Below are 14,205 nucleotides of genomic sequence, written 5' to 3'. Positions count from 1 at the left end.
TGTGCCCAGTGCATTTTAGAGCTGTCTCACTGATGTGCCCAGTGCATTTAGAGCTGTCTCACTGCAGTATTTCTACAGTATAACATGGATGACACAAGCGACGGTGTGTAATTGGTACTGATGCCAATGACGTCATCAGGCGTGAAATGCTGATTGCTTCCCATCCCAGCAGATAGAGATTGGGCCCCCCATGGAGCTGCTGTACCACCCAATCACTCACAGCGTACTTAGCCAGGTGCAGCTGAAAGGGTTTGGGAGACATCAGACTCCAGGTCAGAGCTGGGTTCAGTCAACTGTGATTGGGGTAAGACCTGCAGGGTGACTGGCGGCTCATCTCTGATTCTAAAGTAGTCTGGGCGCTGTCTTCCATGGGGAGATATCTGACCACTGGTGTTGATTTCAGGCTAGTCCTACGCTAAAAGCAAATTTCAAAAAAAAAAATGCTCTTAGGCCACGGCTAGGCTTAATGCATGTAAGGGAAATGGGTCACCATTGAATATACATAACCGTGGATTGCACATCTAGTATTTGACATTGTGATTGGTATGTAAAGCACATTTAATATGTAAAGAAATGTAGCATTCTCAATGATCTCTGTTCAGTGATCTAAGGGTTTTCCTTCTGTTTTCCTTTGGCTCCAATGCAGAGATTGCCTCCGTGAGGAAGAAAGCCTGCCCATTTCCTTTGACTACCAGAATACCTAGTGTTTTTTAGTATTATTATTGTTCTTAGGTTTGACCCTAAGGCAGCACAAATATGCCAATTCATGGACTGGTGAATTTGATTGGTTGGTTGGTTGATATGGACTAGTGCAACCTGTGAACAACCCAAAAAATCAAGAGAGCATGAGACCATGCCTTTAGAGTGATTCGGCAAAGAGGGTTGAGTGGCCTTTCAGTGCGTTTTGAACATCCATCATGCCAAGCACATATCTCTGTGGACTGCTTAGTAATTAAGGTCAGGATACCGTCTCCATGGGAACACTAATGACTCTCCTGTGGTGCATCTGTGTTTGTTTATCTGTCTGTTTTTGTTTTTATTTACTAATGGAGTTATTGCAGTGTTACGCGATGCGGGACATGGACATACCCCACCCCACAGGTTAAGGGAGTAGCTGGTGTTTAGATGTTTAATCTGATGTTGGGCCACAGAACAACCTGGTGGAGATGTTTGCCCTATAAAGTGGGCATGAGACACTATGTAATTGGCATATTTCACAAGATGGATGTTTCATGTACTCTTTAACTTGGGTTGAGGGTTGGATGGGAACTCATCTCTCCTGTCAGTGGAGGAACTGATCTGCGGGTGACCTGCATTGTGTTTTAGAATCAGAGAAGCTTATGGTTCATCTCAGCAGTTGAAGATGTGCTAACCTCAGACTAGTGTTATTTTGCCATCATCAGTTTGTGCCATGTGTTTATGTGACTAGGTACACTGTTAAGAGGCTTCACTTTAAAGTTTCACCAAGTGCTTTTTAATTTTTGGTTATGGGAGAGCAGGACGGCAGGCGCTCGCTTGCACATCAACTCCAGCCAGTTTCTGACTGCTGTCGGCTGAATAAGCTTTGACACAAAGCAACTGGACAGTTTGGCTGAGCCCTTTGAAACAAAATGGCTGCAAGATCAGTGACTTTTTGTTAACATTACAAAAACTTGAGTTGTAATTTTCTGCACCGTTGGACAGCACTTGTTAAGGAGGACTTGAATTTTGATTGTTGATTATGATGCTGTTGTGATACGTGTGAGCCGCCTGCCTCAGTGTTGATGTAATGATTTATGAAGGGTTAGCCTGTTCATTTAGCAATAAGTGTGCCACCCCCACCACTATCACAGGCCATTCAGACCAGAACTGGTGTTTTACTGGATCCTGGTCTGAACCAGTCTGGACAAGCACTCGCACTCCTCTCTGTCTGTCTCTCTATTACTCTCTCTATCTCTATCTCTCTCCATATTGTACAGACATGCCTTACCCTCACCCATTTTGAAATATGACTTTTTTATGTGTCATTGAAATTGTAACAGAAGGAACAAAAAATTCAGTACAAACCCTTGTTGAAACAGCGGGCTCTTTTGAAAATGTTTGTATGAATAGGTGGACTTTAGACATCTCTTATAGACAGCATGTTTTCAGCAGTTTTGTGATATTTATAACTTTGTGGCATTCTTTAACTAATGAAGTGCAAATAAAGATGAAATATATATTTATTATCTAGCCCAATGATTCCTGTGGTGTCACCCTCGTTTTTCATTTGGCTCAATATGCAATAACCCTTACTCTCCAATAGAGGGTGCTGTTACATTATATGCAACAGAGCTCTCTCTGACATGCAAGGATGAGGAAACCATTGTATAAGGGGATAATTACGCTGACAAATATATATAATTACATGTATTAAATTATATACTGCAGATACACTAAACAAACATGATTTGACATACTGCCCATTGTTATTTTACAAGACTATCCTCACTATAAAGCTTTAATCACATGGGGCTGTCTCATGAAATTGTTCTTATTTGCTCATTAGCCTATTTCCAGATTGTTTTTCTGTAGGCTTACAAGTTAGTGGAGGCAAAATCAATCTTGGAGGAGGAAATAAAAGCTATAGATGCTCTGGACATTTCCCAGTGGTCAAATATGATTGACTGGAGAATCTATGGCTGCCACAGTACCTGCAAACGCAATGCCAGGTGTTTTGGACCCCCCCCCCCCCCCAAAAAAAAAAAAAAAAAAAAAAAAAAAACGTTCACACACACAGAGAGGGAGAGATGCAGACACTATTCCAGGGTTCCCACTCTAAGTGAAATTTAAAATTCCATGACTTTTCCCTGACTTTCCCTAACCCCCCTTTAATTTCCATGACTTACAATGAATAGTACAATATGCCGACCAATGATTTCAGAACAGCCATGTAGCGTTCAAGAAACTAAATTCTCTGATAATCCATGACTTTGCCCCAAAAATGATACCATTTTCTGACTTTCCATGTCTGGAATACCACGGGTCATGGAATCCCAGAAATTCCATGGCCGGTGGGAACCCTGCTATTCATTCCCATCCTCAACATGTTAGCCTTTTGTTGTTATATTCAGCTATTTACTCCCACTGGGTGCTGATGTAGCCTAATGAGGTGCACCATACCAGTGAGTGTCATAGCTGGCCAAGGTGACGTCTTTATAAGGGGTGCGTCACATGAGTTAGCTCTAGGCTGGGTGGCGCAGTGGTCGAGCATCAGGACCATTTCATGTCCTGTCAAAAGTGGCTCGCTCACCCCGACCTTAACACACTGACCTGCTCAGGCTAAAGTGAATAAACACAGTGTCCCTCCTTCCAGAGCGCTTTGCAGATGAAGATCAAGCCATGACACTTATCTGAATCGGTCCCCCAACCCAGATCAAGCAGTAGAATCGGACCTGGTGTGAAGGTCTCAGCAGCATATCAGCCCAAATATCAGTAGTGGGCATTTCAACAGCGACAGACAGACAGCAAAGGTCAAGGGTCGTCAACAGAGGGGTTGTGTCACCACAGACCCATTTTATGACGTTAGCTCAGATCACTCTTATTTGATTTACATTTTGTTTTGTTTTCGTTTCAGTGGCTCCACAGAAGTGTTCCTTGAGGACCATTTCATCTCCTGTCAAAAGTGGCTCGCTCACCCCGTCCTTAACACACTGACCTGCTCAGGCTATTACTTGTACCATTGTCATGTCATGTGTGAGGGAGGGAAACGAGAGTGAAGTGTGTATAGAGATTGGCCTGGCTATGGGAGTGGGCTTATTTCTCTCTGAATCCATCTCCAGACTGTCCACTTCATCCTGAGACTGGTCACCTCAGGAGTGGCTAATCACCATTAATCGCAGGCATTGGTTGTTCTCTTCTGGGTTTCAGGATCTACTAGAAGAGATGGAGGGGCAACAGGAGAGCTCCTGTTACATCTCTCACTTCCGTAGGTGAGTGCCTGAATTACCGTGAGAGCGTGCGTGTCGTGTGTGTGTCAGCGTTTTGCGTCTCTGTCACATGCGCACGCAGGCGTGTCTGCGAACCTGGGGAGGCTGAAGCGCGAGGAGCGAGTGCGTACGGTGTTTGTGAAAAACAGGCGCATGCGCCCCCGCTAAAAGCCACGGGCGTTCGGTAGGCAGACCGCAGCGGCAGAGTGCAGATTTTACATGCCAGATAGCGCGCGGACAGGTTGAGAAACAGGGGAGAACGAACGAGACCACAGTGGGGGGAGCCAGGAGGTCGACATCAGACGGACGAACGGGAGACAACCAGAGTAAAATGTAAGACCTCCGAAGGATTGTCGATATCACGTTTACAACCAGACCGGAGGAGAGCGGGGATCTTCTCGAGACGTTCTGCTCCCCTTGTCCGAATCTGTCGCCGCATTTCCTTAAAGGAGCCTGAAAGGAGAGAGAACACACCCGCAGAGGGGAATGCAATGACAGTCCGATGATCTCAGTAGGATACAGCCTTCAATAGCCTACAGACGCAATGGGAAAGCACAGCTAAAAACGACCGAGCCTGTGCGTCTGTATGTGTATTTGTGCCTATGCGTGAGTGTGTGTGAATGTGTCTATGCATATGTGCACCAATCTGGAGTGATGAGAAGGCAAACCAAAGAGGGGATCCGCGTCGCTGGTGTCATCTGCCAGGGTTATTCTCCTGAGTTCAGGGTTTACCGTGTCCACCTTCGGCCTCCCCACGCCTGTGGCGGGATATGATGGAGAGTCCCAATGGCTCCGGCAACGACACCAGACCGCACAGTCACCATCAGCTGGAGAAGAAACGGTTAAATCGCGCCCCCTCTCCGGCGAGACCTTTCATAAAGGATACACACTCCCGTTCTCCGAAGGCGACCGCCATCGTACCAAAATCGCCCAAACTCAACAAGCAGCAAGCGCCCACGGGGCAGTTAGCCACGCAGAGTCGTCTTTCACGGCGAACCTTAACCGGGGCGAAGGACAAGTGCGCACCGGCAAAAAGTCACCCCAAGTCCTCGGTGACCAAAAAGGCCGTTAAAGTCACGCAACATGTAGCGGCAACAGAGCCGAAAACCGCCAGCAAAGTGGTCGACAGCAGTCCACACTTCGCCAAAAGCAAAAAGGGCAGAGTAGCCCCACTTTCTCATGGACCCCTTGGCCATGGGTCCCCCATCCGTGTTCCCACCGGTGCTACTATCGGTCGGGTCGGTCAGACAGACAGCAGCTCCGACCTGTCCGACTGCCCATCCGAGCCGCTCTCCGACGAACAGAGACTTGCACAGGCGCCCAGCAGCGACGCCGAATCAGGGACCGGTTCCGGGTCCAGCGAACGGGATCATGTGGTGGCGGGAGATAATCCGCAGCAGACCGCGTCAGCCTCAGAAGCGAGCGGGGCGCCAGTCGCTCGGCTGCGCACAGTGGAGGCTCCCGGAGCGAGAGGCATGTCTCAGGCTTCGGCCAGTGCAGGTGCACACGCCGAGAAAAGCAAGCAGGACAAATCTGCTGCTGCGAGCGCACAATTTAAACTGGATCGCAGCAAGGAATTAATAGAGGAGGATTTATTAAGGGAAATAGAGGAGCTACGATCTGAAAACGACTACCTCAAGGTAAGCACCGAAAACAAAACGACAAACAGTCGGGACGTGCGTTCCTTAGGATGTTTTGTAATGTTATATGTAGATCTGTGCTGTTGTTTAAAACGTATGTGGTTGAGCCGTTAGTGGGCATTCTGATTTGTTACACATTGTTCTGTTGATCATCATTGGACGTATCCAAGTGAACTGACGTGAGTCGGAAAGACTAAATCCTGTGTGTGTGTTTGAGTGTTTGATTGTGTGAGTGTGTGTGTCTGTTCCTGCGCAGTGATTTTTCTTATGTCTTGATGACTTTCACTGCTGGGCTCAGGTGTCGTGTCTGACTACGAGGTCTGAACAAACCATCTGGCGACCTGCGTCAACTTCGATTTCTTTTTGACTTGGCGTCAGGCCGATTCAACCAGAACCCTCTGTCACTTATATTATCTCTCCACTCATACACATGCTATGCTACTCAGATATCCCGTGTGGGCCTATTGTATTGTAGTCTAGCCTGTCGAAAATAGGTGAGTGGTTACGTAAAGAATTGTAACTGAACAACCACGTTGTCGACCTTATGCGTTAAAACATATAAGGCTATATTTTTTAATTTGAATAATCACGAATTATTTGTTTAGATGAATAAAATGCATAAAACAGTGATCTGGACAACGAAGTGCACTAAGCGGGTTTACAGATCAGAGGTTAGCGGCCGTGTTAGAGCTTAATTCGCAAATAAGCTACCCGTCATTTATGAAAGTTATGATTGAATTATCCCGATGATGAGATTAAGCCTCCAAAACACACAGAGAGATGTAAATCAATTGAAGAATTTGCAGTAGATATTACCATTTTATTTAAACCCAAATAATGACAGTCATCTGAGTTAATGCAGTTTATGTGTTTTTTTGCCTATCTTGTCGCATTAAATAGGTTCTGAGAGAGATATCGCAAACAGGATTTTCATAACTTTATCTCCACTCTCTGGCGGACCGTAAAGAAGAGCCTGTCTTAATCGGCTTTGGCCGTTGCGCTTGTAATGGTCTGGTCCCCATGGAATTGATTGCCCGCGTGCTTTCACCAAGCTAGGGGCATCTCTCTCTCTCTCTCTCTTCAGCGTCCAGATGTGTTAGGCTACACTACACCTCCTCCCGCCCCCTAGATAGCACTCAAAGGCTCAGTGATGACATCAAGAGCGCAGAAGTACTCGTTGCGCATATTCTGTGCATTTTCATGGCTCTCATGACACTTCTTAGCACCATTTGTATTCAGCATGTGTGAGCCCAAGGATTTTAATTGCATATCAAGGGCTGAGGCCTACTTGGTTAACCCAGTGAGTAAGGCTCAAGGAAAGGACCCACCTCTGTCTAGTCAATGCATTCAGCATCACTCTGGATCTCTGGACGCCCTCATACACAGGTCATCTAGTCTTAAGCGTCCCTGGGCACCACCTTACCCTATTGTCCTCATGTCCTTATGGTGGGATAGTGTAATAATAGTGTAATGAGTTGTGGATAGTGACTTGTAGGTGCGATAGGCATGATGACCTACTTGTGGATAAAAATAAAGATGCATGCTATGCACATATGTGTGTATTCCCACATGTCTGCACCTACTGTATATATTGTCATGTGTGTGTTCTAAGGTTTTTGTATGGTTTTTGTATGCATATGTTTATATGTATAGACATGTTATCATGTGTGTGTCCTGTGTGTGTATGCAAACATGTCCTGTGTGTGTGTGTGTGTGTGTGTGTGTGTGTGTGTGTGTGTGTGCGCGGTCGGCGTGTGTGTTTACATGTATGTTTCCTGGTATTTGTATACAACCAAAATTGAAAAGGATGAACTGCTTTTATGGAGACACTTACATATTATCCTCCATGTACAGTATGTGTACAGTTTGTGTTGGAAGAAATATACATTTTAAATGTTGTCATATGTGTGTGTGTGTGTGTGTGCGTGTGTGTGTGTGTCAGGATGAAGTGGACGAGCTGCGTGCGGAGATGGAGGAGGTGCGGGACAGCTACCTGGAGGAGGAGATGTACCAGCTGCAGGAGCTGCGGCGCGAGCTGGACCGCTCCAACAAGAACTGCCGCATCCTCCAGTACCGGCTGCGCAAGGCAGAGCAGCGGAGCCTCCGTGCTGCCCAGAGTGGACATGTGGATGGAGAGCTGTTACGCAGTCTGGAGCAGGACCTCAAGGTGTGTGTGTGTGTGGGGTGGGGTGTGTGTGTGTGTGTGTGTGTGTGTGTGTGTGTGTGTGTGTGTGTGTGTGTGTGTGTGTGTGTGTGTGTGTGTATTTTTGTGTATTTTTTAGGGCTGTCAAATTAACTGATTAATTTCGATTAATTAATTTTAGAAAAAATTACTGATTAAAAAAAATAACGCAGATTAATCGATTCTGTATGACCTTTGACCCCGAGCCATTGTAGTCAGTAACCATTAGACTGTATGAAGGAGAGAGAAGAAAATGTGCTGCCTAGATCATTGATTGGAACATTTACTTTTCAAAAACGGCTTGATGGTGTTGATGATACACACTCCCGTTCTCCGAAGGCGACCGCCATCGTACCAAAATCGCCCAAACTCAACAAGCAGCAAGCGCCCACGGGGCAGTTAGCCACGCAGAGTCGTCTTTCACGGCGAACCTTAACCGGGGCGAAGGACAAGTGCGCACCGGCAAAAAGTCACCCCAAGTCCTCGGTGACCAAAAAGGCCGTTAAAGCCGAGAAGAAAATGTGCTGCCTAGATCATTGATTGGAACATTTACTTTTCAAAAACGGCTTGATGGTGTTGATTAAAATAAAGTCCTCTGCAATGTATGTGATAAAAAAAAACTTCTTCCCGAAGCACTTTTGAATTTATTTCCTCAGCATATTAGGTCATATCATAGATTATTATGGCCATTATTAAAATAATAATAAAAGTGTTTTTGAACTTTAATGTCACTAAAATACTTTCACAGCAAAAATCATATATGCGATTAATTTAGATGAATTCATCACAGAGTATGTAATTAATTAGATTCATTTTTTTAATCGATTGACAGCCCTAGTATTTGTGTGTGTGTGTGTGTGTGTGTGTGTGTGTGTGTGTGTGTGTGTGTGTATTTTTGTGTGTGTGTGTGTTTCTATGTGTGTGTGTGTATATGTGTGTGTGTGTGTTTGTGTGTGTGTGTGTGTGTGTGTGTGTGTGTGTGTCTGTGTGTGTGTGTGTCTGTGTGTGTGTGTGTGTGTCTGTGTGTGTGTGTCTGTGTGTGTGTGTGTGTGTGTGTGTGTGTGTGTCTGTGTGTGTGTGTGTCTGTGTGTGTGTGTGTGTGTCTGTGTGTGTGTTTGTGTTTGTGTATGTGTTCTTTTTCTTCTTTATTTCAGTGTGACTGTAGTTATTTCACACTATGCAATACCAATATCAATGTGTGTATTTCTCTCATATGTGTGTGTGTGTGTGTGTTTCAGGTGGCCAAAGACGTGTCAGTGCGTCTGCACAACGAATTGGAGAGCGTGGAGGACAAGCGCACGCGGGCGGAGGATGAGAACGAGATGCTAAGGCAGAAGATCATCGAGGTGGAGATCTCCAAACAGGCCCTGCACAACGAGCTGGAACGAAGAGAGGTGAGCAGGGACGAGGTAACAATGGTGATGATGAAGAAGAAGAAGATGATGATGATGATGAGATTAATAGTGGAGAGACCTCCAATGCATCAGCTGGATAGGAGAGATGTGAGCAGGGATGAGGTAGTGGTGGTGATGATGACGATGATGATGAAGAACATGATGATGATGATGATGAGGTCAATTACTGTGCTAATCATGGTGTCATAAGCATTTAGAGTTTATAAAGTGATGTGGATGTTGATTGTGGCTGTAGTGGCTGTGATGGTGATCGTGATGATGTGATGACATATTAGGTGAGATTTATAGTCACAGAGTGGAGGTGAGGGTTGTGTTTGATGGATGAAGGGGAGCCATGAGGCAGGAGAGTGAACTGAGGATGAGGATGTTGATGAAGATGATGTTGATGATGATGAAGATGATATGTGTTGATAATAGTGCTGGTGGAGATGATGATGATGATGGTGATGATGATGGTGGGGAAGGTGACTACGATGGCAAAGATGATGATGATGATGATGATGATGATGGTCATGATGATGACGACTTATGTCATCAGCAAGGTTTTGTTTCCAGTGGGGTTTGACTGCTGAATGGCCTGACTCTGAGAGTTCCCTTCTAGTTTGACTATAGGCATAGACCTGATTTGGAATTGTGGAAGTCTGTAGTGATGCTGAAAGTGTTCATGAAAATATTGCACTGGAACTAACCTTGTGCCTATAGCACGGTATCAGCACGGTGTCATCACATCGTCATCCAGCAGTTTCACAGTGCATTGGTCAGGGTGTCTCGATGGTGATGGCCTGTTAGCGAGGTCTGGTCTCTCGCAGCAGGTAGACGCACAAGCAGCCTCTCTGTTGCAGTCAGAACCTTCTGCTCTGTCTGAGAGGAAAGACATGTGCGCACACACACACACACACACACACACACACACACACACACACACACACACACACACACACACACACACACACACACACACACACACACACTCAGACATGCTGGTGTACTCTGACTTGATAATATGAAAACTCTCTGATATTATTATTGACAAATATGTAAATATATGGGCTCTGGTTATTGTGATCTTGCCAGCAAACGGTTTCTGACTAACACATCTGGTTTTACTGTGGCAGTTTCTTTTCTGCCTTTATGTGACAGAACTGTTGAGAGTGACAGGACGCAAATGGGAGGGTAGGAGAGAGGGAGAGAGGGAGAGGGCCCTGTGTGTGGTCAGGATGCTGTTGTGTGCGTCTTGTTGTGATTGAACACTTCCGCTGGGTCCTAGGGAGCAGGCGGAGGTGAACAGAGCAAACAGTGCTTCAGTTGGGTCATCAGGCCAATACATGTGATGGAGGGTTAGCTGGTGGTCATCAGTTGCATCAGAGTGTGTGTGTGTGTGTTAGTATGTGAGAAGAGATTAGGAGGTGAAGTGTTCCTATAAAAAATGTTGGCTCATCCTTTTCATACAGAGGGTGTATCTAAAGAGAGCCTATGTGCACATTCTTGTGTGGGATTCTGTGTATGTGTGTGTTTGTGTACACTGTGGTTAAAAGCACCTGCTAAGTAAATAATTGTGAATCTGTGACCTAGACAGGTCATGTGGCTGATGTCAGCCTACCTGCCGGTCTCCTGCAGTCCTCTATGACCGTGTGTGTGTGTGTGTGTGTGTGTGTGTGTGTGTGTGTGTGTGTGTGTGTGTGTGTGTGTGTGTGTGTGTGTGCGTGTATGTGTGTGTGTTTGTCTGTGCGTGTGCATGTGTGTGCATGTGTGTGTGTATGTACTGTATGTGTACCGGTATGTATTGTATGTATGTATGTATGTGTGCGTGTGTGTGTGTGTGTTTGGTAGGTATGTAGGTGGCTGTTGAGAAGGTATTCTTGAGACTGGGTATTAGCAGTGCTTTTGTTTGTGTGACTATAAGCTTAGTGTGGATAAGAGCCTCTGTCTGAGCAGGTGACCGTAAAGCCTTTGGTGTTGGCCTGCCTATGATAACACACCTGGATCGGTCTGTTGGTGTATGTGTGTGTGTGTGTGTGTGTGTGTGTGTGTGTGTGTGTGTGTGTGAGTGTGTGTGTGTGAGTGACTCTCTCTTGCTCTGTCCCTCACACTGTGTGTGTTTGTGTCTTTGTTTTTGTATGTATGTGAAATTGTGTATGTGTATGTTTAGTGTGTGTGTGTCTGTGTTTGGTGTGTGTGTATATGCCCCCCCTAACCCCCCCCCGATAATCTCAGGTAAGTGTAATGGCTGGGCCCATGGGTCTGTGTGATAACTGGATGAGGTGTTTCTATTCCTGGTGGAGGGGGGCAGATTAGACTGATTGGGGGTGACAGTGGCACCAGTGGGCACAGATGGCACTATAGACAGATGAGAGGAGAGGAGGAGGTGTAGAGAGGAGAGGTTGAAGGAGAGGAGAGCAGAGGAGAGGAGGAAGAGAAGAGGGGAGAAGAGGAGGAGAGGGGAGGAGGAGAAGAAAAGAAGACGGCAGAGGACAGCAGAGGAGAAAAGGAGGAGAAGAGGGGGGGAGGAAAAGAGAGGTAGAGGAGAAGAGAGGAAGAGGGCAGAGGACAGCAGAGCCAGTGGGGCACTGGCATGGTCCCTGGTGCTAGTTTCTCTGTGGGCTTTTTGTTCTGGCTGCATGAGAAAAGCGATCATGTCTCGCTCCTCTCCTCTTCCACAGAGCAACTGACTCTCATTTCTCTCTCTCTCTCTGTCTCTCTCTCTCTCTTCTTCTCTTTTCCCTTTCTCTCTACTTTTCCACACACTTATTCCTCTCTCTTTTACTTTTCTCCTCTCCTCCCCCCTATCCTCTCTCTCATAACACCTTCCCATCTTCTTCCCTCCCCACTGCTCCTCCCCTCTCCTCTCCTCCTCTGCTCTTCTCCTCTCAGAATGCCCCCCCCATAAGATACAGTACCGTTCTAGCAGACAGTTCTAGAGACTCATAGGGTCTGTACGAAACGGAAGGCATCTGTCTGCTGTCTCGCTGCCCTCAGCTCTCTACCGAGTCACTTGCCGTAGCAGGCATGAAGGTACCAGCTACGAACTTTGTTTTGGACAGCCTAGCAAGATAGCAACATAGAACGCCATTGTTCGGATACCAGAAAGAAGAATAATGTAACGTTCGACTGCAGCAATAGCTGCTCACAATTAAATAGAATTTTTGACGTTGAAGGCAGCATGAGGGATACATCAATGCTGCCTTCAAATTTTGTCAAAACGAAGGTATCTTAGAAGGCAGCATTTCACAGAAATATTTGATTCGGACATGCCTCGAAGCCTCATTCCCCTGTTAGATGTCTTAAAAGGTAGCATTTTTCCCCTTTCGTACGGACCCATAGTGCCCGTGTTGACTAGCACAGTGGGGGTTCACTTCTGTGAAGCCGCCATGCCATTTCCTGACTCCTGGACGTGTGCCAATCTCGGGTGCCCTGCGGTGAGGTGCCCGGGTGCCTGTACCAACGCACAAATCCAGTGCATCAAAAGCACCACTTGGCAGGGCTTGCTACGGTGTGCCAAAAGGGACAAAATAAAACTGTTGCCAGGCCTCTTCTTATCTGCTCTGTGCTGCTGGAACTGACTGTCCTACATTCAGGAAACACGTTAGGCACAACATGCACAGTCCTGCATGAGTTCTAGGACAGTTCATGAGGACGGTTCTAATTTCCAATGCTAATGTCCAAAGTGTGTTAAGGACTGTTCACTGCTGTGTGTGTGTGTGTTAAGGGCTGTTCCACTGCCGTGTGTGTGTGTTAATAACCGGGACTTTACTCTTCTCCTCCCATCTTTTTAAGCTAAACTCCCACTTTCCCCTGGATCCTCCCATGAATGCATATGCATGACATGAAAAATGCAATCTGCCACTTTCAGCTCCCGCGACAGGCAGTTTGCGCTTTTACATAATTGCGGCCTGTTTGTACATACCTCGCAATGATTTTACACGCACGTTGCGAAACAAATACGCCTGAAGTGGGTGCAAAAGCGTTAGTACATCTGGCCCAGAGAGAGAGAGAGACAGATTTACCAATGCATACATACCACAAACAGCCTGAATGCATTCAATTGAACACACACACAGACAATTGAACACAAACACAGACATTCCATGGACAGTGGACACACACACACACGCACATACATTTAACAGGACACTCACTTCATCACAATTCACACCTGCTGAAGAATGTTGTTATTCTGGGTTAGCAAGATATTGCACCTGTCCCAACACCTTCATCACCTAAAGATAACACAGCCAGCGTTTCCTCTTTATACACACATCCAAACACACACACACACACACACACACACACACACACACACACACACACACACACACACACACACACACACTCTTTCTCTCTCTTTTGACCCCATTTCTGGTCCCAGTGTACCTTAGGCCTTAGAGCTGGTGCTCATGTATCAGTGGATGTGGACTCCAGTGGTACAGTGCTGTAGATAGATAGGTAGATAGATTAATGTGCTGTACACATAGTGGCAGATGCAGAGGTTTGGCCCAGCTGATATGGGATGATATGGGGGCTTAAGGTGGATCTAATGTGCAAACACATGCACCATGCTTGTCTAGATCAGCTGAGCTGGCATAGCAAGACACCTACGGGCAGCCGTGGCCTACTGGTTAGCACTTTGGACCTGTAACCGGAGGGTTGCCGTTTCGAACCCCGACCAGTAGGCACGGCTGAAGTGCCTTTGAGCAAGGCACCCTCACTGCTCCCCGAGCGCCGCTGTTGATGCAGGCAGCTCACTGCGCCGGGATTAGTGTGTGCTTCACCTCACTGTGTGTACACTGTGTGCTGTGTGTGTTTCACTAATTCACGGATTGGGATAAATGCAGAGACCAAATTTCCCTCACGGGATCAAAAGAGTATGTATACTTATATACTTACTTATACTTGAGACAGCCAGGCTCCATTGAAAGCACAACTGAAGCTACTGGAAAGCGCTACACCAGGCCGGAAAGCAGCACAAATGCAATGCGGACATGCACTCCGCTTTAATAGGCAGTAGGAAGACCCAAACTCGG

The 14,205-nt window shown here is 46.4% G+C and overlaps 1 protein-coding gene across 3 annotated transcripts in view; it reads left to right on the top strand.

Moving 5' to 3' along the window:
• Nucleotides 1-4,169: 4,169 nt before the first annotated feature.
• The window catches only part of LOC143134437 (microtubule cross-linking factor 1-like), a 76,042-nt gene continuing 66,006 nt past the window's right edge, over nt 4,170-14,205 (top strand). For all 3 annotated transcript variants that reach the window (XM_076294840.1, XM_076294839.1, XM_076294842.1), the window contains exons 1-3: nt 4,170-5,587; nt 7,530-7,754; nt 9,008-9,163. In XM_076294840.1, the coding sequence (XP_076150955.1) occupies nt 4,718-5,587; nt 7,530-7,754; nt 9,008-9,163 (1,251 nt within the window). In that variant the 5' untranslated portion in view covers nt 4,170-4,717. The remainder of the gene's footprint in view (nt 5,588-7,529; nt 7,755-9,007; nt 9,164-14,205) is intronic.

This window comes from Alosa pseudoharengus, unplaced genomic scaffold (genome assembly GCF_046254945.1).
Source record: "Alosa pseudoharengus isolate Yale_2024_CS ecotype anadromous, Long Island Sound unplaced genomic scaffold, YU_APseudo_1.1 YU_APseudo_1.1_scf_2, whole genome shotgun sequence".
NCBI lineage: Eukaryota > Metazoa > Chordata > Actinopteri > Clupeiformes > Clupeidae > Alosa > Alosa pseudoharengus.
Note: the sequence above shows the minus strand (reverse complement) of the source record. Positions and strands in the feature narration are given on the sequence as shown.